The 27325-nt window shown below is 41.1% G+C and overlaps 1 protein-coding gene and 1 long non-coding RNA gene across 4 annotated transcripts; one reads left to right on the top strand and one right to left on the bottom strand.

Annotated features, from left to right (window-relative positions):
• The first annotated feature begins 1814 nt into the window (after nucleotides 1-1814).
• LOC132395756 (mitochondrial glutamate carrier 1-like) lies at nucleotides 1815-21488 on the top strand. Of its 3 annotated transcripts, XM_059972744.1 has the most exons (10): nucleotides 1815-1953; nucleotides 7883-7982; nucleotides 9086-9211; nucleotides 10001-10056; nucleotides 14158-14248; nucleotides 16649-16767; nucleotides 16861-17056; nucleotides 18688-18842; nucleotides 19498-19573; nucleotides 20194-21488. In XM_059972744.1, exons 2-10 carry the CDS (start codon nucleotides 7966-7968, stop codon nucleotides 20345-20347), a joined length of 990 nt encoding a protein of 329 aa, XP_059828727.1. In that variant the 5' UTR covers nucleotides 1815-1953; nucleotides 7883-7965; the 3' UTR covers nucleotides 20348-21488. The 3 variants fall into 3 exon arrangements, with proteins under 3 accessions (XP_059828727.1, XP_059828729.1, XP_059828728.1); XM_059972746.1 differs by lacking the exons at nucleotides 1815-1953; nucleotides 7883-7982 and adding an exon at nucleotides 11663-11750 and having other exon boundaries at nucleotides 9125-9211; XM_059972745.1 differs by lacking the exons at nucleotides 1815-1953; nucleotides 7883-7982; nucleotides 9086-9211 and adding an exon at nucleotides 11663-11745 and having other exon boundaries at nucleotides 10029-10056.
• On the bottom strand, nucleotides 20792-27325 carry LOC132395757 (uncharacterized). Its single transcript, XR_009512734.1, has 2 exons — nucleotides 27205-27325; nucleotides 20792-23412 (listed from the first exon to the last, which is right to left on the bottom strand). It is a non-coding gene; the product is annotated as an uncharacterized LOC132395757 (long non-coding RNA).

Here is a 27325-nt window from a genome sequence, read left to right as displayed (position 1 = left end):
AGGTGAAAAACCAATTAAAGGAAAGATCAAGGGGTGGGGGAGGGGAAGCAGGGAGAGGATAGGCAGGAAAGGTGAAGAAGGAATGTAAGGGGAAAGCACTATGGGTAGTAAAAGGAGGCAGAACCATGAGAGAGGTGACCAGTAGCTGGAAGAGGAGGCAGAGTGAAAGTAAGATGGGGGAAAGGGAGAGGGAAGCATTGTATGAAGTGAACTCCACCATTCAGGGCCCCAAACAGTCCTTCCAGGTAAGGCAACACTTCACTTGTGAGTCTGTTGGGGTCATCTATTGCATCTGGTGCTCCCAGTGTGTCCTCCTCTACATCGGTGAGACACGACGCAGATTGGGGTCCGCTTCGTCGAGCACCTACGCTCTGTCCGCCACAACAGACAGGATCTCCCAGTTGCCACCCACTTCAACTCTCCTTCACATTCCCATTCAGATATGTCCGTACATGGCCTCCTCTACTGCCATGATGAGGCCAAACTCAGGTTGGAGGAGCAACCTCAAATACCGTCTGGGTAGTCTCCAGTCCCTTGGCATGAACATTGAATTCTCCAACTTCTGGTAATTCCTACCCCCCCCTCCCCCATTCACTCTGTCTCCTCTTCCAGCTGCCTATCACGTCTCATGACTCGGCCTTCTCATACTACCCACAGTGCTTTCCCCTTACATTCCTTCTTCATCTCTCTGGCCTATCCCCTCCCTGCTTCCCCTCCCCCACCCCTTGATCTTTCCTGATTGGTTTTCCACCCTCCCCCATCTTCTTTATGGGGCCGCTGCCCCCTCCTCCTTCAGTCCTGAGGGTCTTGACCTGAAACGTTGACTGCTTATTTCAATGGATGCTGCCTGACCTGCTGAGTTCCTCCAGTGTGTTGTACGTCTTGTAAGTAGCTGATTGGTGGTGTCATACCTAACCCCCTATGTACAGGGATGGGTTTGAAAACTGAAAGTTTATGAGCCAGAAAACTCTCCACCATGGATTAGAACTGAAGAAGCCTCCTGGATGAGGGGTCAAATACCTTATAGACAACACAGCAAGTCTAGTTCCCTTGATTTACTACTGCTTGATATCCAATGACCTAGATAACTGAAAACCTTCATAGACAGTCAGCCATGATGAAATGGTGGAGAAGACTCAATGGGCTGAATAGCTCCTTTGTTTTATGGTCTGACTTGTATAACCCTGGATTAATAGGTCACAGGGATATATTCAGGGGGCATAGGCTCGACGGGCCGAATGGCCGGTCACCATGACACGTGCAGTTTCACGCTTCCCTTTACATGGAGTTTTTTAAATACAAACCCGAATTATTCATTCTTCTAGCAAACTCTTGGTTTATAACACGGGGTTCATATTCGAGGATATTTAAGCAAACCGGGCGGGTTTTCGCGCTAACTCGATCGGAAGACTAGAGGAGAAACCGTTAGCTGCGCGCGCACCCCCAACCGACCGCCATTAACGCGATCCACGCGCCCGCCATAATATCCACGCTAGAACGTGATTGGCTCACAGGGCCATTGCTTTCCGGTTGACGTAGATTGGAAGAAAATTTGAATTACTCACAGTGGCGTTTGCGAGGACGTCAATCTTTGTCGTAAACTAATAGGTGGCCCGAGGCGCAGACATTCTTTGTGGGGATTGGCTGGTTCAAGCGGCTGGTGGTTGGAGCAAGCGAGGCGCTTCTCCTTTCGAGGTGGGGAGCGGAGACGTCAATCATTGTAACTGAACCAATAGAAGGCGAGCAGTGTGACGCTGATTGTGACGATTGGCCGTCCCGGGCGATAGGGACCCGCCTTCCGCCTAGTGGTTACGGAGCGAAGGACGCGACTTCCCTCTTGACAAGCGGAGCGGTCGCCATCTAGTCGGGTTCAGATCGGCGGAGCGGGGTAGGCGATCACGACACAGCGAAGCACCAGTCATCCGAGCCGACCCAGTCAGGTTAATCAAAGTGGTGAGTACCGGGGTGGCTGCCCCTGTCTGCGTTCTGTGACTGAGTTCAGTCAGCGAATGAATGGAGGACTATTCTGAGAATAGTCTGCCACAACCCCGCCGGTCTCTTAATTTTAAACACTCTCCCTCAAAAGATAATTGGCAAGTCAGCCTTTTCTGAACTGCGGAATTCAATACCTAAAACTGTAAGGGATGCAGAATCAATTGACCTCCTTAAGCGCCAGCTCAATACCCGTTGATTTAACGTTGCCTTAATTAACATAATTTTGTCTTTTATCTCCAAGTTTGCACTTTATGCCATCGTTTGTGCGAAAGTGCTCACTCTATAAGTTATCATTCCTATCAAAATGGTAGTACTGCGTGACAAACCCTGTCACAATTCTGTGTCCTAGTGAAAATATTAAATTCCATGTGCCTGTATTTCCGAATCCACGATACGTTTACTCGCCTACCATATTGGGACTGCACCCTTGTGAATTAGTAATCGTCATCAACTGATTCGTTTTCTGCTTTTTAAATGCAGCTAAGTGCGTCAGTGTGATAGTTAAATAATCTTTAAATCAGTTTGTAGCTTAACTGAATTTTTTTTAAGTTGTCTGGTGTGCAAAGGGTACACCCGATTAGACACTTGGGCAGGAAATATTGAATGACTTACACCCAGAAGCGGGTTAAGGTGTTTCTGGCTGTAGCGGAAATTGGACTTTCGGTTACAAGCAGCAGATTGGAGGTCTAAATCTGCAATTACCGCGCAGCAAGTGTGTACGACTTAAAAATTAGAGTTGTTTCCAGTGGTGGGAAGTTTAGGAACAGAGGCACAATGCTGGGGAAGTCTCGGAACACAGTCTCGCAATAGAAGGACGTCCATTTAGAAAAAGATGAGATGAATTTCTTTAGGCAAAGAGTGGTGAATCTGGAACTCGTTGACATGCGCAGCTGTGGACACCAAGTCATTGAGTATATTTGAAGCGAAGGTTGGAGGCGGCGGAATGAGTTTGGAAGGGATAATAAAGAATGATGAACTGGCGGGGAAGACGATGGGCCGAATGGCCTCGTCCTGATTCCGTGTCTTGGGGTTTAAAATAATAAATAATAAAATTGCTACAAGCAGTTGTGGTTCCTCTCAGGAAACATTGCTTCAACAGAAAGGTTTTCATTTTTGTGAATAATTTAAGTGCCTCTCTTGCCACAGATTTCTTCTGTATTTAAATAGAAAAAATAGTGGCTTAACATTAAATCCTATGTGTCTCAGCTATCCCTTCCTCTTATCAGCTTTTCCCTTCTAGGCACTGGGCTTTGTTGTCCTTGGCTGATTGTTCCTGTGGCTATAGTTACTACAGGAATCAAAACAGATATGCCCGTGCATAATTGACTAAGTGTTGTGGCAGACCAAGCTGAAGCACAGGTTATTGTCGGGCCACCCTGAGCCCTGTCTACTGCAATCAAAGTAACACATAGAAAACGCTGGAAGAACTCAGCAGGTCAGGCAGTGCCAATGGAATGAATAAAACAGTCGACATTTTGAGCTAAGACCCTTCATCAACTGAAGTCAGTTTTGGTAACTCTAAATTGGATGCAGTCAGTTAATCCGGTGCAGTCTGAAAAATGACGCTGGAATAAATTGGAAGGATTCTTTGAAGCTTTGAGGATCTGCTGAAGTGGAATAATTTAAACAACCTCTTCTAAGTGACAAGCCATTCATTGGAAAAGCAATTTCTGTCTAGTAACCTGCCATCATGGGCATGTGTACAGAATGGTGCCAGGACAATAGGGCAGCAATATCATGAAGGGTCCTACTAACCTACCCCTCCACACCCTCAACCACCACTACCTAATCATTTCCTGTCAGTCACTTTATCGATGGACAATCTATGTATATAAGCTATTTTATATTTATTGTGTATTTTTATTATTGTGTTTGTAGTTTTATTTTGTTGCATCAGATCTGGCATAACAATTATTTCATTCTCCATTACACTTGTGCACTGGAAGTGACATTAAACATCTTTCCTGAAGAAGGGTCTGGGTCCGAAGCTTCAACTGTTTATTTATTTCGTAGATGCTGCCTGACCAGCTCAGTTCCTTCAGGTTCTTGTGTATGTTGCAAACAATCTTGAGTCTTCATGCTTTTGATGCAAGTACAAGAGAATAGAGTCTTGTCACATTTCAGTCTGTTTGTATAAACGCGCTGTCAGTCAACACCATTACCAGAGCTTTCATGTTGTACATGGTAACCTCTTAAATGTGCTAAAGAGGCAGGTACAATAAAGAAAGAAAATATGGTGGCCTCAGATCTGCTCAAAAAATGACATATTTTTCAAAATATCTTTTTTAAGATGCACTTAATCTTGTAGGCTGGAAATAGCAGTGATGGTGAGTTGAAAGTCAATTTTAATGCACATTGACTGGGCTGTGTGCCTGAGTCAGTGGTGGAGCCAGTGAAATTTAAGAGACTACTAGACAGGTATATGGAGGAATTTAATGTGGAGGGTTATATGCAAGGCAGGGTTTAAGGGGCTGCACAACATTGTGGGCTGAAGGGTCTGTACTTTGCTGTACTATTCTATGTTCTAAATTGCTGTAGGTTCCCTTGTGTTTATAAATGAGCTCTTGAACAGTTCAACTAAAAAGTGGTTCTGTCAATAGGAGCAGGAGGATTAATCTATTTTTGTAGAGAGGACATGAACTTGGCTGTCGCCTTACTAGGGTAGGAGCTCGGCTCTGCTGATGGGTAAGCTATGCATGATGCTGGGTGTTAACAGACAGGTCAAGAGACTATTTCTAAACTGGTAGCTCTGGTATTGAGATGCCAGCTGTCGTGAGTCACATTTCAGTGGAATGACAGCATGTTGAATAATTACAGATCATACGAGCATGACATTCCATTTCCCAATATACCATGTGAATTACCTGACTAGATAATTATTTTGAAATTTTAGTTTTTATTGATCGGATTTTTGTCACTCTTAGCAGTTTACGTTATTTGGATCTGAAGTTTATTTTAGATACAGTGTGGAATAGGCCCTTCTAGCCCACTGAGCCACATCACCCAGCAACCCACCTGTTTAACCCTAGCATAATCACAGGACAATTTACAATGACCAATTAATCTATGAACCAGTGGGACTGTGGAAGGAAACCAGAGCTCCCGGAAGAAAACCAGACAATCACGGGGAGAACATACAAACTCTTTACAGGTGGTGCAGGAATTGAACTTCAAAACACCCTGACCTATAATAGTATTGCTCTCACTGCTGTTACTGTGACACCCATGGTTCGCATTGGTTTCAGTCCTAAGATGAGACAGCAGGAGTTTGAAATATTTGGGGACTCGGATGACTTTGGATATAAGACTGAAGTTTCAACGTTAAATATCATCTAGAGGAATGAAATATGTTGACTTGTCATTGAGTTAGATTGTTGTTGGTGATAAGTGGCTGTGGTTTTTCTAGTGAACCAGTGTTAGAATATCTTGAATTTTGTGGTTTTTCTGCATTTGGTTTTCATCTCAAGCCTGAATGCCATTGTTTCTGAAAGACCTCGATCTTAATGAGGTTTTCCAAAATGCACTGCTAATTAATCTCTGGGAAAAACAGAAGTTTTGTTAGCAGAGCTGAAATATCTGCAGTCATGACTTTAAATGTGTGATGAAACAACCATTGTAGCTTTTAAAAAGACCTGGATTTCTCTTCCTGTAGAGTGATATTGCTTTGTCATTATACAAATGAGGATTTAATTTATAATCCATGCAATTTTGAGTTAACTTCTTAAACAGTTCTACAAGTTTTCCAGACTAACTTTGAGGAATAGAATGGTTCTTAAACTTCTTGGTTAAACAGTATGTCAGACAAAGTAGATCCAAGTACATTTATGTCACAAAATACTACCCAGAGATTAATTTTATTGCAGGCATTAACAGTAGAATCAATCGAAAACTTCACAAAAAAACTGACAAGCAGCAAATATACGAAAGAAGGCAAACTGCAAACACAAAAAGTAATAAATAAATAGTACCAGATGAGTGCAAGTTTTGTGTGTGTGTATACAAAACAACATGCCTCTGGACCACAGTGCACCCACAAAACATTACCAAAAATAAATCAGTAAAATACAGTTTTAAGTGTACATAGTGCACAGCGCAGGTAAACAGTAAATAGAGTTGTAGTGTATTGAAAGTTACATGTGACTAGTGTACAGTTTGGCAGCCAAAAAATGGTTGGAGTGGTGTCCCCTCACACTGTGATTATGTTGCTAAAAGTGGATTTGGAAAGTACTCTGAAGCTAGTGCTTGCCTTGCATCCCTTAGACTAGATTACAGATTCATGCTTAAGAATAGGTCAGATACAGAGTCACATGATCCGGAATCGTATCTCATGTTACAAAGTGCCTGCAACTTAATAGCTTACTCAATTTAGTTTGATTCTAAGGGGCCCGGTCCAATTTTTTTCCCACCGACTTCCCCTGTTTTTGTTGTATTTCAGATGGCTTCCTTAATTTGATAGTAAATTACAGATGTTTGGTGATTCTGTAGCATAGTTAATCTTGTGATTTAACACAGACATAGAAAAATACACTACAGGAATAGGCTGTTTTGTCCCATCATGTCTACACAACTAATCCCACCTGCTTCTGAGTGATCAGTAGCTCTCTATTCCCCACTTGTTCATTGTTAATCTGACCTGTCACTTCCACAGATTAGTCCCTCTTTTGCCATTTCTTTAAAGTTGTACTATTTTAGCCTCTCTTCATTCTTCTGCAATATTTCTCTCAAAGGTGAGCACTGTAAAGCAAAGTGGAGGAAGTGTTGTGGTTTCCTGGTAGGTTTCTGTGATGATGCTGGGAAAGTATATGACATCATGGATTCTGCACTTTTGTTAAACAGAACTAATCATTTCAAATAGCCTGATGGGAAGGGAAAATTTGGTTATTTTTCACTTTGTTAAAAATAAACTGATCTTGATGACATCTTTGTACTTTCATAAATAAATTTACTTTATTTTGAACTTTGTATTCTGCGTTTCTTGTATTTAGGAGCAGCCCATTGTCCCACAGACGCTGTGTGTCACAGTTAGCTGTCGACTTGGGACTTTGCGAGCCAGGTCGGCCAGCTGCCAATGTAGGCATCCAGCAGTGAGAGCTGTGTGACACATGCTGCCCCACACAGTTGGAATGACTGGTTAATGTTTCGGTGTTTTATGTGTCTGCTGTGAATTTCATGTGTCAGTGCATTCATTCTACTATCTTATAACCATATAACAATTACAGCATGGAAACAGGCCATCTCAGCCCTTCTAGTCCTTGCCAATCTTGTACTGTGTAGCCTCGAGTCTGAAGGAGGCAAGGTCCCAGTGCTTTAATCCCACAAGATCCTTGATCCAGAATTCATGTTTCTTCTTAAGTCCATCGCCCTTACTGGGGCATGGGCTGCCGACGGCAGGTTACCAGAGTCTTCTGCCCTGGGCCAGTCTTTCAAGGTGTAGCCCATTGAAGATCTTTCCTCTATTAAGGATGAGGTCATTGGAGCTTCTGTTTGCATTTCTGTAGGTCAGGGTTTTTATGGGATGTGTTTGCTAGCCCCATACCCAATCCTCCTTGCACAGCTGGGCTTGGGACTCCCCATGACAAAGTTAGATTTCATATTTGGAGTTTCTGTATTTGAGCTGACTATTGTACTCAATCTGGTGAATACATTCAAACTCTTGACAAGCATTGTTTTGTGAAATTTAAATTACCTAAATGCAACAGTTGGTTTGGATGGTCAAGGAGTTTGTGGGACAATAAGGTAGATGCATAATTGGCCGAAGTGGACAATTGGCTCTTCTCATTGTGGGACTGCTATTTTGAAGAATTGTGATTTTGAAAAGCTAGGTCTACTTATCAGTTTTAGCAAATTAAGTAAATTAATAAGATTAATTAATGAATTTGTTCTTCAGAGTCCAAGCTGTGGTTCCCGGTGACTCTTCAGCTGTGCCGTGTGACATCTGGTTTGTGCCTTCCGTGAAAAATAACATTTAACATGTCCGACAACATCAGGTAGGAGTTTTGTTCTATGTTACCTATGTAAACCTTCACCAAATGCTGCCCTGAAGGCCAAAACTTGCCTTTGACTGCTTTATGTTTCAGTATTTCACAACCACAGCTCAAGTGAAGAATTGTTGAACTCTTTACTGGTCTCATAAGCTTTCGTTCGCAATTCATGTGACTGAATTTTTGAAAAAATCTCCTTAGTACAGAAGTAATTAGTGATTCTCTACAAATGATCACAATGCCTGTAGTATCCACCTCACTTGTTGGGAAAATGTAATTCTTTCAGCTTATCTTTCAGCATACATCGTTGACAGTCATACAGTGTGGAATCTTTGGCCCATCTTATCCATGCTAACAGTGTTGCCGACATTTGGTTCATTTCCCTCTAAATCCGTCCTATCTATATACTTAACCAAACAGTCATGGAGCAGTACAACACAGATTCAGGCCCTTCGGTCTGTTCAGTTTGTGCCAAGTCCTTAAGACCATAAGATTTAGGAGCCAAATTAGAGCATTCAGTCCAACATTCCATCATGGCTGATTTATTACCCCCTCAACCCTGTGTAAGACATAACAGCTGAATCAGTCCTGTCTATGTGCACCCAGATCATAGCCCTGCATGCCCCTTTCAACCATGTAGCTATCCAAACTTCTGTTAAATGTTGAAATTGAGCCCGCATCCAGTACTACTGGCATCTCGTTCCGTGCTCTTGGCCCTCTCTGAGTGAAGAAGTTCCTCCTCATTTTCCCCTTAAACATTTCACCTTTCACCCCTGACCCACCCAACTTCAATAGAAAAAGCCTGCTTGCATTTACCCTATCTATACCCCTCATAATTTTGTATACCTCTATCAAATCTCCCCTCATCCTGAGCTCGAGGGAATAAGGTCCTAATTTACTCAACCTTTCCCTGTGACTCAGGTGTGTTTTTTACTGACAGCAAATTATGCATGTTGTCCTAATTCAGCACACTTTTATGGTCACCAGGTTCTATTATCACTCCAATTTCCTGCCTTAATGACCCTGTTGGGGGTTCAGCATTTAAAGATTAATTCTTAAAGTATTGCATAGCTTGTAGCTAACTGTTGTTATGTTTGTTCAATTGTCAGCCTCCCTGCTAAGCTCATCAATGGTGGAGTTGCTGGATTGATTGGAGTTACCTGTGTTTTTCCGATTGATCTGGCTAAAACCAGGCTGCAGAACCAAAGGAATGGGCAGCGTACTTACACCAGCATGTGAGTTACACCAATACCAAGAAGCACCTTGAAATACTTGCTCTTTGTTTCCAATATAGAAATACTTGGGATTTAAGCTCCCTGAACTCTTTAAATTTTTCACATGTCCTTATTTGCATTGTTCACTAAAGTGTACTCATAGAAGGCAAAAGTATGAATCTTTTTCTAAATGGGCCTTTTCAATAGACATAATTTTGTTTCTGTTGGCACAGAATAACTCTGACTGTTTATTATTTATTTAGAGTAGGTGTTTCCAACTTTTGTACACCATGGACTAATACCATAAACCAAGGGGCTCATGGACCCCAGGTTGGGAATTCCTGACTTAGATATTCAGTGTGGAACAGTCCCTTCCAGCCCAAAGAGTCTCGTCACCCAGTTTCCCGCTGATTTAACCCTAGCCTAATCACAGGACACTTTACAATGACCAATTTACTTATGAATCGGTACATCTTCGGAATGTGGGAGGAAACCCAGACAGTCCAACAGGAGAACATTCAAATTCCTTAGAGGACACCTGAGTAGAACTCCAAACTCCAGTGCTGTGAGCTGTAATGGCGTCGTGCTAACTGCTCTGCTATCATCGTGACTACACCAAAGTACTCGATCTGTATGTAGAACAGCTCATTCCGTAAAGGAAAGGGACTTAATATACTTCAGAAGTCTCAAAGGCGAGAGGAGGAACTAATCATCAACTTGATGTAATAGGTCTAATCTTTGATTTCTTTATCAGAATTACAGATAGAACAGTTTTGTGCCTTTTTAATTTTACTGTCTTTCTTTGTTTAGGATGGACTGTCTAATTAAGACCATGCGATCTGAAGGATATTTTGGAATGTATAGAGGTAGGGATTTGTTTACTATGTATTGGTTACAAGTCTTCAGAAATATGCAGAACTGAGCTTTTTGTAAAAACTACATCTCACTGGTGATTTCCACAAAATATCTTATAATTAATCCTAACTGAATATACTGTTGAACGTGGTTTTGAAATTGCATGTCGTGTTTTAATGTAATAATAATGAATGTAGTACTTTTCAATTCAGAATGGTTAAAGCCTTTATGTTCTTGCCTGCTGTTGGCTTGATGTATAAGGATTTGCAGTTAATTGGCACGTTGTTAGTTGTCATTCTTCATGGATAAGTAGGGTAGAAGTCACAGCCGAGTCCTCGTCACCTGCACATCCTGTAGGAGTCTATTTCATAGACTACTGTTGCCTAGATTAATTAACAGAATATTTTATCGCAATGTTAGTCTTGTGTTATTAATTTGGAGGGGAACTCTAAATGAAATGCATTGTGATAAGTTGTGGAAATTCCTGATCGTTTAAGACTGATGTGGTCTTGTGCTCCAGAGCAAGTAAGTGTAATGCAGTTTCTGCAGCCCAATACAATGTGCGGTAATTGGGCATGTTTTCAGGAGTCAGTGTTTCTGATGGTGGTTGAGCCTATCCCATTATGTCATATTCCACCCCACCGGCCCAGGAGACTTTAAACTGTTATTTCCCTCGTTTGATTTAAAAAAAAGAAAAAGAGATTTATAGCAAGACACAGCTGGTAGAGTCACTGACTCTGTGGCAACAATCCTTTTGGGGTGCCACAGTAGCATAGCGGCTAGCACAATGCTATTACAGGTTGGGGTGTTGGAGTTCAATTCAGGCACCATCTGTAAGGAGTGTGTACATTCTTCCCACAGCCGCGTGAGTTTTCTCTGGGTGCTGTCGTCTCCTCCCATAGTCCAAAGATATGCTGGTTGGTAGGCTAATTGGTCATTGTAAATTGTCCAGTGATTAGGCTAGGGTTAAATTGGGTGATTGCTGGGTGGTGTGGCTCCAAAGGGCCTGTTCTGCACTGTATGTCAATAAATTCTGATCCCTTTCCTTACATGTACTAAGAGCCAATGTTCTGAATTAATTGGTTGCTGCTGCCAAATAAGTAACACACCTGCAGTCGCTTGGAGATGAGCATGTGCAGGGAGTTTTTAAATTACAATTGGCTGAAAACAGCTTTGGGGCAAGCATGGAACAGGTTGCTGACCTGTGTACCATGGGAGAAGTGTTTGATTGAAGTATCACATTGGCTTTCTCATGAATTTTCTCATTTAGAGAGAGCTCGGGCATGGTTGAAGCCCAGCATTTCTGAAAACCTTTACCAGTTAAGATTGGCCTACTTTGTACATTGATTATTGAAGCTTGTCCATAGACCACCTGTTCTGCATACACTCAATGTTTAATAGTACATTAGAGCTGGGAAATGTGACTTCTGAAAACATGTTTGATGTGTGAGGGATTTTAAATTTAGTTGCTCAGGAAAGTGATATCTGTTAGATATTGAATTATCAAAGGAAAATGTTAATGCCTAAAGTCCACTACTACATATATATATATATATATTTTTTTTTTAAATCTTGTAGGAAATGGTCTTGTTTGCATCTGTGTTTTTCATGTTACAGACGGTCGCCATGGATAATGAGGCCTAGCCGATCTGGCGAAGCCACGATGGATCAAACCATTATATGGTTTACAGTACCACTTGGTCTTGTAACTAGGATAATTTCTTTCAATTTTCAATGTTATTTGTATATTTTTAAAGCAGCAAAGATTACATTGCTAATTCTTGAATTCTCTCACTTTCTATCTCACACCTTCTCTTAGTAACACTTCAACCTTCTGTTGTATTTTAGTTTGCAAAGGTATTGTAAAATTGTAAGCTATTAACTGCTGTATTTTGGGGGTGGGGGCAGTCTGGGGTTATAATATTACAGGAGCTTTATTTTTCACCTCATTTGCTCCACAAGTGCCGTGCACGTGAAGGGAAATTTAACTTTGGTATTTTGTAGTGGCCCATCACACTTGTAACGATGTGTAATGTATCAACCCATGGATGCTAATAGTTTATTTAGAAACCTGAACCATTTGCACAATTAATTAAATCAGTTGGAAGGAAGTGTCAGTCGTGGAAAATGAAAGTAGTTGAAAGTCATGTTTTAGCTGTAGCTGACACAGCAGCTGTGTGGTCTTCTCCTTGTCCTGGCATAAGTAGCAGACTTTCTCCTCCCTGCATTCCATACCCCACCTCCCCATGCAGCTCCCCTTTTTGTCCAGTATTGGTTAGTTTGTCATAATAATGTGTCCATAATACAGTCAAAGTTAAGATCAAGTGGCTTGGTAAACTTCTTTTTGAGAGGACAGCAGTCTTTAAGGTCATAAGTGGTTATAACATGGCATGTATTGTTACATTGAGAAAACTATAAAGGTGGTATGGACTGAAGCTAGCTCTGTCTTGTGGGCTGTGCTGTGTTTCCAATGCTTACTCTTCACACTCTTCACTTTAGAAAGTACTGGTGATTCGACAGGCCATTCCATGTGTGATGTGTTCATCGAGAAGTTAATTTTTGATTGTGTGCTTTGCCCTAGGTAATAAAAAAAAAACTAATTCCGTTTCAGAGGAGTGAAGTCTTTGCTTGTGCTCTTCATTTCAGGTTTCTTGTTTACTTTCTGTCAGTACTGGCTCTCTTACTACAATTTTATTTGCATGCTCTGCTGTAATATGCAAAGTGCTTTGGTCAATTCTGTGACCTTTTTTCTATTCTTCCTCTTTAGAATTGTGTAAATGTGTAATTAGAATCATGCTTTATCTCTTAATCTTGGATTAGCCAGAATTAGTTTTCTTTTCAGCAATTAGTCCTTCATTTTTAAAGAAAATATTTAATATTAAAACTCCTGTAAAACACCAGTTTATGCCTTTTTATTAATATATGCAAATGGTCCCTTGACAAGTCATGCTGCAGTTGAAATATTTGATTTTCTATCTCCCAAGCTGATCAGACTTCTGATGTATTGATTGGTTCATTTTCTGACTACTGGTCTGAGAGTAAATTCTTTGACTTTGGAATCCTTGCCATGCTTGATACCTGTTCACTGCTTTGTGATCAGAAGCCCAAGATTAAGCGTGAATGCCATTCTGTCATAGCCATGCGTACCTTAAGGTAGTCTTAGCTGTAATTAGCCATATCAGAATAAGATGCAAACTTCCTAGTTTCCATTTTCCAGCATGCCAGACAACAATCATGTGACAGCAACTCAATGCATAAAACCATGCAAGCATGGTCAAGAGGTTCAATTGTTTTCAGACCAAACATTAGAATGTGAAGAAATGTGATCTAAGTGACTTGGACCATGAAATGATTGTTGGTAGCAAACAGGGTGATTTCAGAAACTGCTGATCTGTGATTTTCACGAACAACAATAGAGTTTTAGAAAATGGTGCGAAAGACAAATGTCCAGTGAGTTGCAGTCGTATGGGCAAAAACGCCTTGTTAATGAGAAAGATCAGAGGAGAATAGCAAGACTGGCTCAAGCTGACAGTAACTCAAATAATCACCTGTCACAAAAGCATTGTGCAGAAGAGCATCTCCAAATGTACATGTTGAACCTTGAAGTGGACAGGCTACAGCAGCAGAAGACCACAAACGTACACTCACTGGCCACTTTATTAGATACAGGGATAGTTGCTAAAGAAGCTACTGAGCGGATCTTTCCAATAAAGTAATTTTGTGATTAAAGCAGCTGTTCTGATGTCTGGAGCATGCTCTGAATTCTGACCCAACTATTCAAAGAAGTGAAATTAAATTGTTCCCCTTCTAACTGTTGATCGCCAAATTAGAAACTGAGACTGTGCAGTTAATGTGGCAAATGCCTGTCTGCTTGTCCCTCTGTCTCCTATGTATCAACATGAGATTTCTGACTGCTTGGAAGATATTAAATTTCTTTGAGCTGTTTCTTTAAATGTAATTTTAAATGCTGCATGAACTCAATTGAGTTCAAGGAAAAAGGACGACATGATGTATGATACAGAATCTTAGATTTGCCTGTCCAAATTGGATATAAATTGCAGAGACGCAAGGTGTAAAAGGAATACTTAGTGTTATGTTTTTTTATCCAATAGGTGCAGCTGTGAACCTTACATTGGTAACGCCCGAAAAGGCCATTAAACTCGCTGCTAATGACTTGTTTCGTACCTATCTGTCAAAAACTGGGTATGTTTTCTAAAATACTCTTGAGCATAGTTAAGTATTTTTTCAGTTCACTGAAAATTTTGATGGTATATTGTTTCTGTAGAGCTCTTTCAAGTTTATTGTCATTCAACCATTCACATGTAAACAGCTAAACAAAACAGCATTTCTCTGGGGCCAAGATGCATGACAGCACACACCATCACAGAATAATATTAGCACAAGTCTCTGCGTGGCATGGCCTGAAGATTGATGGTGCATGGGAAGCTATCCTGGAGCCAGGTTTCTGCAAGAACAAGTATGCAGCAGTTCCTCATCTCATGCTGGTCTCAATTCCAGAGAGTGAACACTGGACAGTAGTGCCGAAGGCAGAACCATCTTGTAAGGGCCAGCACCCAACCCAGCCATGCCTCTGTTCTCTGCCACACCGCTTCTGGTGCCTTCTCCCCTGGGTGGAGGGTCTTGTCCATGCAACTCCTCCGCCGTTGGTCTTGCCAATGAAGCAATAAGCCAGTCTTGAAGTATTCTGTACTACCAATGTCCAACAGGGTCTTGCAATAGCAAAACAAAAATGTTTATTTTTGTTAGACCCGGAGAAGCCCCTGTGACCAAGTGTGTCGCCATCTTACCAGAAGTTAAAATACTGACTCAGGTTCCCTTTCCCCAGAAATGTCAGCCACTGTATCAGTAGCCTGTACTTAGCTGATCTGGAAATAATGGGCCTATGTTACTGGCCTAACAAATGCTGGATTCCAGGAACCTAGTCTGGCTGGTGGCAGAGCCTCCTTTGATGCACGAAGCACTTCTTTGAAAGTTGGCTTACTTAATAAGTCTTTAAATGGTAGATGTTCATCGGCTATTAGCACTCAAGTAGGTAATTTTACAAAATTAAGTTTTGGGGGCATCAGAGTTTGGGGTACAATTCTGATATCATCTGTAAGGAGTTTGTGTGTTCTCTCTTTGATCACATGGGTTTCCTCTGGGTGCCCTGGTTGATTTCCTCCCACAGTCCAAAGATGTACTGGTTGGTTGGTTCATTGGACTTTGTAAATTGTCCAGTGATTAAGCCAGTATTAAATAATTAAATTGATAGGTTGTTAGGTGTCACAGCTCGTTGGGCCGAAAGGACCTAATGTAAGCTGTATTCCTTAATAGATGGATGGATAAGTAGGTGTGTGGAAGTGAAATTGCTTGACTAGGAATTACTTCCTTTCCTGATGAAGGGTCTCGCCCCAAAACCTCGACTGTTTATTCATTTTCAAAGATCTTACTTGACCTGCTGTGTTCCTCCTGTTTTTTGTGAGTGTTGCTGTGGATTTGCAGCATCTGCAGAATCTTGTGTATATGTTTTCCCTCCTGTCTCCTAGTCCAGACTAGTAGCATTGTCAGTAAAAATGGGGAGTAGGAACTGAGAGGCCAGTGGCAGATCATGCAGGCTGGTTTGGCATTCTAAGTTGGTCAGCACTTCGCAGCTTAGCCCAAATGTGAGCGTGCAGAACCAGACCAACAGCAGTAACCAGTAAGAGTCCTGTGGACTCCAGCTACACACACTCTGTATCCACTTTATTAGGTACATCTGTACACCTTGTTAATGCAAATATCTCATCGGCCAATCATGTGGCAACAACTCAAGGAATAAAAGCATGCGAACGTAGCCAAAAGGTTCAGTTGTTGTTCAGACCAAACACCAGAATGGGGAAGAAATGTTTTGTAACTGCACAACATTAAACTAAAGAGAGGAAACACAGAGCCGGGAATGCATGTCTTAGTTTTGTTTTTTCTTTAGATAATGAATTATTTAAACAAACAAGAATGCTTAATCAAACCATATATTTACAACATTACTGAAATTTTAAATACACAGCAAATGTGATCTAAGTGACTTTAACAATTGGTGTCGGAGAGAGTGGTTTGAGTATCTCAGAAACTGTTGATCTCCTGGTACTTCCACACACAATAGTCTCTAGAGTTTACAGAAAATGACGTGAAAAACAAAAAAACGTCCAGTGAGTGGCAGTTGTGTGGAAGAAAATGCCTTGCTAATGACAGAGCACAGAGGAGAATCACCAGACTGCTTCAAGCTGATAGGAAGTCAGCAATAACTTGAATAACCACATTATCTGAGAACATCTCTGAATGTATAACATGTCAAACATTGAAATAAATGGGCTACAGTGGTAGAAGACCATGAACATGCACTCTGTGGCCACTTTATTAGGTACAGGAGATATAAGTAGCTTTATGGCTTAATTCTTTTTGGCATAATGATGAGTAAGTAGAGCATTTATTGTGTTCTTGATATTCTATATTGTTTAATTTTGATTTTCTTTGGGATATTAATGCTACAGAACGTGTACAGATTGAACTGTTCTATTTTGAATGGAATGAATATATTCATGGTTGCTGTTTTCTTTGCCTTTTCAGTAAGGGTTTAAATATATTGGGTGAGATGCTAGCTGGTTGTGGAGCAGGCCTGTGTCAAGTTATAGTCACTACTCCTATGGAGATGCTGAAAATTCAACTTCAAGATGCTGGCAGACTAGGTAACTATCCAATTTGCCCATCTTTATAAATCAATAATACTTGAAGTGTCCATGTTCATGAGATTGCTAAAACTCTTGCTTAATTTGTTCTAGCTGCTCAGCAGAGATTGTTACTGCCTTCTTGTTCCACCACTAAAATCGTAGCCAGCAATCCAGTTTTGAGTCGGGCTTACAATGTCAGCCCTGCTACTTCCTCCAGGCCAGCATCTGCAACCCAGATTGCCAAGGATTTATTCCACTCCCAAGGGTTTAGAGGACTGTACAAAGGATTAGGAGCAACTATACTGAGGTACAAAAGCTGTGTGTTGGAATGATTTCTGTCCCTCTACCTTCAGATTTCTAAACAAATCATGAATTCTGCCTCGCTAGTTTGCTCATTTTGTGTGTATATATTTATATTAAATTAGATTTTATGTATTGTACTGCTGCCACAAAACAACAAGGTTCATGACATAGGTTGGTAATAATAAACCTAGTTCTGAACCAATAGGTTTAACTATTCTAAACCTATTGCTACTCTGTGTAGCTTATTAGAATGTTTTGTCATAAAATAGGCCTAGCATTGTGTTCTTGCAAATAAAGTATCCAAGTTTAGGTGGAGTGGGCAGGGGAAGGAATGTAATTAAATACTATTATATATCTTTAAGAAATGGATATTGGTATAAAATTGTATGGGGATTATGGGTTCATTCTTCTAGTGTGCTCTTTGGGGAGTTCTATGCCATATTTTCTACTACAACCCTTGGTTCTGCTGAGCGAGCTTTATGCAATGCTCTTCTCAGCTAAAGAGGACTAATGTTATATAAAGGGGCCCTTCTCTGCTGAATATTGAGCCTATCTATTGAACATAGAACAGCACAATAAAGGCCCTTCGCCCTTCAATGATAGGCTAGCACTTTAACCTACTCCAAGATCAATCTAACACTTCCCTACCACATAGTCCTGATTTTTTTTTTCCCATTTAAGACACTCATATACTACTGTGCAAAAGTCTTAGGCACATGTTCAAAAAATCTGTAAAGCAAAGATGCTTTCAAAAATAATGAAAAGTTTCAAGAAAATTACTATAAAGAGTAGTAAACAGTAAAAGACTAAAATCAATATTTGGGGATGACCATCCTTTGCCTTTTAAACTGCATCAATTCTCTTAAGTACACGTTGTGCAGTTTTATATTTAAAAAAATGGCTGGTGGCTTGTTCCAAGCATCTTGGTGAAATTGTCACAGTTCTTCTGTGGAATTTGGCTCTCACTTGTTTCTATCTCTCCAGGTAATCCCAGACAGCCTCGATGATGCTGGGATCCAGGCTCTGCAGAAGCTATACCATTTAAAACCATGTTTTAAAAATAAATATACATAGGGTGCCTGTACCACTATCCCTGGTAGTATGTTCCACCCCTGGGCACCATGATAGTGTAACGGTCAGAGCGATGCTGTTACAGCTCAGCCTGTCAGAGTTTGGAGTTCATTTCTGTGAGGCGTCTGTATGTCCTCCTGTTGGAATGATTTTTTTTTCTGTGCTCTGGTTCCTCCCACAAATCAAAGATACACTGGCTAATAGATTAATTGGTCATTGTAAATGGAGTTAAATTGAGGTTTGCTGAGTGACACAGCTTGAAGGGCCTATTCCGTACTGTACCTCTAAATAAATACAAAATAAAAATAATTTCCTCCAATTACCTTAATGATAAATCCCCTCATTAGCAATTTCTATCCTGTGGAGAAAGTCCTTGGTTGTCCACTCTTTCAATGCCTCTCATCTTTTATCAAGTCACTGCTCATCCTCTCTATCAATCCCACTATCACTAATTGCACTTCCCTCTCTGCATCTGTTATGTAAGTATAGTCATAATAATTGAACAGTATAATGATATAGTTTCACAATTTCCTTAAGATAAAATTGTTTTCTTGTATTGAACAGGGACGTTCCATTCTCTGTCATCTATTTTCCGTTGTTCGCCCATCTGAACAAACTTGGGCAAAATTCAGTGGATGGGAAAGTGTCCTTTGTCCATTCATTTCTATCTGGTTGCATCGCTGGATCTGTTGCAGCTGTGGCTGTCAATCCATGTGATGGTAAGTTTATTGTTATCTAATTGTACATATATACCACGAAACGAAACAATTCTCTGGACCACAGTGCACCCACACTACATATATCATACATAACACATAAACCAAAATATTACCACAAATTATTAAAATATAATTCAAACAATCTGCTCAGGATTAGTTCAGGAGCTGCTGAACAGCAATAATTCTGTTACCTTCACCTTGACTGTTGAACTGTTTGAAATTGCAACTGTTAGAACAATGCCTGTGAAAGAGTTTGCAAAAAGCACTGCATGAGGTAAGTGGAAATTTGGGCTTCATCAGAGATTTGTAATTAAATTCTCCCGCAATGTTATTCTGATTGAAGTTTGATGTGATTCGGTTTGCGGCCCAATGCCAGTTGCTCAGTGGGAGGACAGATGATAAACGACACTTGGTGCACTTCATTGTACTTCATTCGAACAGATTGGCTGGTTCCCGGTTAGGCTGTGATTTTCCAAGCTAGTAAATAAGCTGAGCACTTTGCAGTTGTTATTTGGCCAGTTAACTCGGGGTTGAGTTTGAGAATAACCAAACTACTACGTCAGATGTAGTTTGCTTCAATTAGTGTAAAATGCAAGTGTTGCTTGTGAAAGTGAGCAGAACGTTATTGGATTATAAATTTATTTTTGTATTTCAGTGATCAAAACACGATTCCAGTCTCTACATCGAGGGGCAAATGAAGAAGCCTACAGTGGTATTGTGGATTGTGCTAGGTGAGTGAGTACTGGTGAATCAACTTCTGGCTAATTATACAATTGTTTTCCTTAACTATTTGTGGCTGACATGTTATTCATGTACTTAGTTAAAAAGATTAGTTTACTCCTTGTTCTAATTAGGATTTAATTACATGTTCTATATAGGGACATTTCCATCAATGGACTGAATTATTAAGAAAAACTAATAAGATTTCAGAAAGGGGTGTTAAAAGTGAATCAGTTCTGTATTGAGTTGACTGAAGCTATCCCCTCTGGTTCAAGAGCTGGTGGTTGAGGGATAGTAACTGCTTCTGAACCCGATGGTGTGGGTCCTGAGGCTCCTGTCCCGACGGCAGCAGTGAGAAGAGTGTGTGTCCTGGGTGGTGGGGATCCTTGAGATGGATGCTGCTTTCCTGCGACATCACTATGTAGATGTGCTGGATGCTGGGGAGGGCTTTGATCATTTACTTTGAACTTTCTACTTTGTTTCCTTGCAATGCAACCTTGATTGCTATTGAACCCAAATGCTTATTGGTTCATGGCTTTTTCAAATTTTGTTTGTTGCAATGGAAACAACTTTATATTTATTTCTCAGGTTTGAAATGACTTGATGAAGTTAATTATTTTCTCATCTGCAGGAGAATCTGGAGAAACGAAGGTCCTTCTGCATTCCTGAAGGGGTCAGGCTGTCGGGCATTAGTTATTGCACCTCTTTTTGGCATTGCCCAAGTGATCTACTTTATAGGAGTTGGAGAGTTCATCTTGGGCTTTTCACATTTCGAAGTGTATTGATCTGACATCATCCATTCCTGAAGAACTACCTTGTACAATGAGCAATGCCAAACATGTAACCAAGACACTACTGCCTTGATTGGAAGGTTCACGATGACTTTGCTGTTCACATTGGTGTTGGGAAGGTGTTGGGAGGTAGAGGAAGCATATTGCAGGATGGTTGGTGTGTGAAGAATGTCTTGTGTTATGAAAGAATGGTTAAACCAAGGGGCCAAACTTTGTTCTCTAGCTCCGTATTCATTTTTTACTCATGAAAAATTGGAATGCATCTTTGTACAGTTAACAGTATTTAAAACCTTTTTATACATTGATTACACTTTCTGAGCCTGTGAAGTAACCCTAATTTAAACTAATTACCCCAAGTAGGCACATTGAAGTGTAAGAAAAAGAGCAACTATCTGAAATTGTGGGCAAGAGCCGAAGTAGTGACTTTAGCCCTTATCACCCACCTTGTTTTGCCCTGAGAACCATTACTGTTGGTTTCACAACCTGTCACACTTCCTCACCTGAGAGATTGCTAATCTCAGCATTGAACTGCCCACACAAACATGGCAGAGACAATCAATGTTACCTTGTAGGAATGTCTGCTTAGGAACTAATCCATTGTGTATTCCACCCCCTCCCCCAAGTACTTTAGCAGGCCATCTTTGTTCCTCTTCAATGCTGATCATGAGCCATGTTTCCTGTAATTGGTTCAACTAAGACTCACCAATTTAACGTGTTGATGTTACTGTAGTGATGCATTAAAATAGGTCATTCAAGGCTGAGGTCCACTTGAACAACATCTATTCCTCATTGGCTCTATCAGAGCAAAAGTACCAATGTGATTATATACAATTAAATAACTCATCTCCAAATGCCTGTGGGTTATTGAACTGTCAGATGACTGACATTTTCACTGAGGAAGGGGGGCAGTGTCAATTTCTGGCAGTTTAGTTTGTAACTGCTCCTTTACCTGGGTGTTTTCACTATTGAAATGGCATTAAACAAACAGTGCCTCTGGTAATAATTTATTTAATGGTGCCTTTTATGCTGTTAAACTGGTTACCATACGGAGCACCATACTCAGACTGTATACTTGGAAGTAAGACTACTTGCAAATTTTAATTTCATCTGTAAGAATAAACTCAATTTTATAATCTTGGTTCGTCCCGAGTTTGACTTGTGAAATATCTCTTCTGCTGATAAAGAGGTGTCATTGTTGTTACTGATCTTCCCCCTCCACCCCCCCCCCAGCTGAAAGCTGATATAAAGTTGTAAAAGTACCTCTCATCTTGCCAATATGTTGCCATCAGTAAGCATAGTGACTGGTGTTCATGTCCTCGTGCTTACAGGTGGATTCTGAAGGAATTGTCTGATGGACTGCTGCAGACCCCTCCACTGGACCCTTCATTTCACATGTACTAGTCACTTTCTGGACTGACTGCAAATTAAATTTCTGTTGCGGTGTAATCTAGAGTTAAATGCAGTAGTGTTATCTCCCTAAGAAGCAACACTTTTAACTCTTGACTATCTTTCTTGAATTTGAAACTGTGGTTTCAACCGTTCTTCCTCTTGAAGTCCAATAGTAAATGCATTAGTCAGAGTGGTAGCATTCAGCCACGATCATATTAAATGTTGGGGTAGCTTCAAAGGGCCTGGTGGTCTTCTGCTCCTAGTGGCTGCTGCTCTTGAGAGCTGATTCTGATGTGACTGCAACCTTGACTGTTTCCACCTACCCACAGAACCTTTTACCTTTTGCTAGATTTATAAAGTACCCATCACTGCTCCTTCAAGATTTTGAAAACCCAATTCTCTAGCTTCCCACAATGTTTTGCTATATTATATACCCTCTCTTTTGCTTTGTTGCTGTCTTTGACTTCCCTTGTCACCCACAGTTTCCTCTTCCTGCCTTCAAAATACAGACATTTATAAATTAGCTTAGAATACGGATAATTTCTTCAGTGCAGTATTAATACCAATTTGGGTTCCCACAAACAAAAAAAATCTGAATAGACCAGTGAACTATTTGTAGCAGGTTGATTTAGTGTGCTAAGGAGCCATGTTTGGATTTAAACACTATACAAAGAAGGGCAATGGCCGATGAAGATGCATTCCCCATGCCAGCCAGATCCATATGGCTTTGTGAAAGAGACAGAGGAGGACACAATTAATTTGTGAGAGTGTACAGGAGAGGAACTGGAAAGCCTGGCAGGATGTGTGGTGATAGTTGTCTCAGTTGTCAGACCCCTTCCCCCCCCCCCTCCCCACTGATTATACAAAGCACAAGCAAATATTGTCCTCACAAAAAATGTCTCAATTACAATGCATTAACTGCTCTTGCTGGAATTGGTTGAAATTTTGTGTATGGGTGGACTTGGAAGCATTGGGTTAAGGATTGTTAAGTATATTCAAGTTTAAGCTTGTCATATATATAAAATATAACAGTACTCTGGACCACAATGCACCCACAAAGGATACATCAAACACAGCGCATACAACAAAATATTACCATAAGTTAATAAAATATAATTCAAAATGCATGTTGTGTGCAGGTAAACAGCTTGCTGTCCTAGTGACAAAACCTTGGTGGTGGTGGTGGTAGGGTATACATTAGTCTCACAGCCTAAGGGAAGAAGCTGATACCCTGTCTGGCCATCCTAGTCCTGATGGTAGAGGGCCAAAGAGATTGTGGAATAGATGGTTTGGATCTTCAACAAAGCTTCAGGCCCTTCATCTACACTCCCAGTAAATGTCATAAATAAGGGGGAGAGAGACCCTGGTATATTGTGTCTTATTCATCTGACAAATGGTTACCAACAACACAGTAGACTCATGAAGTGTGCGGTTCACCCTGCAGGCAAGGATCTTCTCACGTCCTTCTCCATCACTGGCTGCAGGCTTTTGTGTGCAGTCTAAATTCTGCTACTTTTGAATCACATCAGCCCTTGTGCTTTGCAGAATGCACTGGTGAAGAGAGTAATATATGTCCTCAAGATCTGTTTGATAGGACCACCTTTGCGCAGGGAATGCAGACACATGAAATATGTTAGTAACCTTCCCATTTCTTTGGGAGATGGAGGAATCTGGAGTGAAAAACAATGGGTCATCAGTAAATGCAACAAGCGGTTGGCTGATAATTCAAGTTGAGATCCTGAGACCATAAGACAATGGGAGCAGAATTGGGTTATTTGGTTAATCAAATCTGCTCTGCCATTTGATCATGGTTGGTCAATTTCCCTGTCAACCCCATTACCCTGCTTTTATTGAGAAATATATCTGACATAACCACTATATATACCTGAAATATAATCATGTATTAGCTATTTACTATACTATGTAATCTCTTCTAGGTACTGAATATTAATATGTATTATTTTACTAGACACATTTTGTTATGTGTTGTTTTCACTAGATACTTTGTACTCTCTTAGCTGCATATTATGGCAATTAAAGAACACCTGTTTGTTTAGCAGCACTACTAGCTGAGATGTATCCCATGTATTACACTCAGCCTTTGTTTAGTACGAGATAACGGTGGCAGACAGGATGCTGCGAGCAGGAATGTAATGTGAGGGAGGTTGTCTGGAAAACAATCTTGGCCACGAATAAGGTCCCAATGCGAATGGGTGAAAAATAATGGTGACGCACTGAGAGCTCGGCAACAGCGATTGATTAGTTAATATATAGATGATATGCAATTATAAATTGATTGGGTATGCTGATGAAACCGGAATGTAACTGAGGTAAGCAATTACTATAAAGAATGCTGTACACCGGAGCTCGGCGGGCTTTCGGTGACAAGTTCATTGATTGCCTCAGCCTTTGTTTGCAAATAAAGGTTTAAACTTCTTGAAGAATTGTCTGCGTCTCCTGGTCATTTCAAGTAACCACGACACTTTCTCCCTGTAACCTTTCATGCCCTGACTTATCAAGAATCTATTGACCTTCACCTTAAGTACACCCTTGATGACCTAGTCTCTGCATCTGCCTGTTACAACAATTTCCACAGATTCACCAACCCCTCGCTAAAGAAATTCCTCCTCAACTCCTTTCTAAATGGATGTCTCTCTATTCTGAGGTTGTGCCATCTTAGTCCTATACTTTCCCCACTATATAAAACATCCTTTCCACATCCACTTTATCTAGGTCTTTCAACGGTAATTCTAGTGGATTCCAGTGAGTACAGGCCCAGATCCATCATACATTCCTCATATGATAAGCCTTTCATTCCTGGAATTATTTTTGAACTTTCCAATGTCATCACACCATTTACCAGATAAGGGGCTCAAAACTGCTCACAATATTCGGTACCTTATTAAGCCTCGGCATTAGAACCTTGTTTCTATATTCTAGTCCTCTCTAAGTGGTAACGAGATATTTGCCTTCCTCACCACCAAATCAACCTGTGTTGATCCTGCACGAGGACTCCCAAGGCCCTTTTGCACCTCTGATCTTTGAATTTTCTACCCACATAGGAAGAAGGTCTATGCTTTTATTCCTTGTACCAAAGTGCATGACCATAGACTTCCTGAAACTGTATTCCATCTGCCACTTCTTTGCTCATGCTCCTAAACTTCTAAGCCCATCTGCAGACTCCCTGCTTCCTCAACATTTCCCCCTCCACTTATCTTTGTATCATCTGTAAACTTGGCCATAACATCATCAATTCCTTCATCCAAATAGCGACATACAATGTAAAAAAACAGTCCCAACAGCACTAGTCATCAGTAGCCAATCAGAAAAGGCTGTCTTTATTCCCACCCTGCCAGTATTTTTTTTCTGGAATACCATGGGCTCTTAACTTGTAATCTGCCTTGCGTGTGGCACCTTGTCGAAGGCCTGTAAATCCAAGAATACAACATCCACTGATTCACCTTTGTCCTGCTTATTATTTCCTCAAAAAAATTCCAACAGTTTTGTCAGATGAGTTCTTTCCTTAAGGAAACCATGCTGACTGGCATATTTTGTTATAGATACCCCTTATAATTTTGTATACATCTATCAAATAAGGTAAATGCAAGCAGGGTTTTTCCACTGAGGTTGGGTGGGACTATAATTAGAGGTCATGGTTTAAGGGTACAAGGTGAAAAGGAGAATGAGAGGAAACTTCACTCAGAGGATCGTGAGAGTGTGGAATGAGCCGCCAGTGCGAGTGGTGCGTGCCAGCTCAACTTCAACATTTAAGAGAGGTTTTGATGGGTGTATGAAAGGCAAGGGTATGGAGGGCTATGGTCTGGGTGCAGGTCAATGGGCTATTGCTACTTTGCCATCATCCCTGCTAGTATCCCCTACCAATCAACCTTGGCTCATTCCTCTCTCCTGCCTCTGTAATTCCCTTTTCTCCACTGTAATACTGATACGTCTGACTTCTCCAATTCAAACTGCAGGATGAATTCTATCATATTATGATCACTGCCTTCTAGTTCCCTAATAAAATCTGTTTCAATACACAGCATCCAATCCAGAATAGCTGATCCCCTTGTGGCTCAACCACAAGCTGCTCTAAAAAGCATTCTTGTGGGCGTTCTACAAAGTATCTCACTGGGGATCCAAAATCAGCATCAATCTGATTTTCCCAATCTACCTGCATATTGAAATCACCCATAACTATCGCAACATTGCCCTTTTTACATGCATTTTCTATCTCCCATTCTAATTTGTAGCCCACATCCTGGCCATCATTCAGAGGTAGGCATGTAGCTTCCATATGGATCTTTTTACCATGGCAGTTCCTTTACTTTACATCTAACGATTGTACATCTCCTGATTCTATGGATCCTAAGGATTTGATTTCATTTTTTACCAACAGAGCCACAACACCCTCTCTGCCTACCTGCCTGTCCCAACTATGATCTTCCAGCCACGACTCCATGACACCCACAACGACATACCTGTCAATTTCAAATGACAAAACTGTTCTGCAGGATCAACTAGAGGTGGGAGGATTTTTAAAACAGATTATTGGGTGATGGGGGAGACAGTAAAAGAATTTGAGCGAATGGAGCTTGGTGGAGGGAAGGAAGGGGGAATGTAGTGTGAGGCTGCCTGGCACTGTATCAAAACTTCTGCCCAAGTCTGGCACATCAACCCACATCTCACCCGATTCCACTTATTACCTACCATCCCCTTTCTCAGCTTTTTCTGCTCCCTTCACTCTACACTCAATCTGATGCAGGGTGTCACCCTGAAATATCAGCTTGTGGCGGCTCATTTCCTAGCGTATGCGAACCGACTCACAATTAGATAGCCTACGGGGGTTTGCGAGCACAGAGCTTTGGAGCCTCTTCGCCATGGGGGGCCGGTTGACAGAGGCTTAAAAGTGAGGCTGAAGTTTTCGAATAAAGTTTTTTCCTTCGACTGCAGTTACCGACTCCGTGTCGTAATTTTAGCGCTGCTTGTAGCACACCGCTACAATTGGTGACCCCGACGGTCCAAACGATTTTTGGACCAGAAATGACCGACGCCGCCTCTGTTCATGCGGTTTCGTTGAAACTGCCGGGTTTCTGGCGGCTCATTTCCTAGCGTATGCGAACCGACTCACAATTAGATAGCCTACGGGGGTTTGCGAGCACAGAGCTTTGGAGCCTCTTCGCCATGGGGGGCCGGTTGACAGAGGCTTAAAAGTGAGGCTGAAGTTTTCGAATAAAGTTTTTTCCTTCGACTGCAGTTACCGACTCCGTGTCGTAATTTTAGCGCTGCTTGTAGCACACCGCTACAAGCTGTCCCTTTGCCCACACGAATGCTGCCTGACCTGCTGAGTTCCTCCAGCAAACTTTTCTGTGGCTTTCATTTCTTAATTTTACTTCATCTGCCAAATGTGAAATGTTATCCCTAACACAAATTAAGGTATTTGGCATTAAAAAGAACCATTGTACCTTGTCTGTAGCATTGTCTGCCTCATTCCTGTTTGAAAAATGTTTACCATTGTTCTCAGCAACACGGCCTTCAGCTAATTTTCTAGGCACAGTGCACTTGGAATTCTATGTGAGTATCGCG

Source organism: Hypanus sabinus, chromosome 6, assembly GCF_030144855.1.
Source record: "Hypanus sabinus isolate sHypSab1 chromosome 6, sHypSab1.hap1, whole genome shotgun sequence".
Taxonomy (NCBI): domain Eukaryota; kingdom Metazoa; phylum Chordata; class Chondrichthyes; order Myliobatiformes; family Dasyatidae; genus Hypanus; species Hypanus sabinus.
Note: the sequence above shows the minus strand (reverse complement) of the source record. Positions and strands in the feature narration are given on the sequence as shown.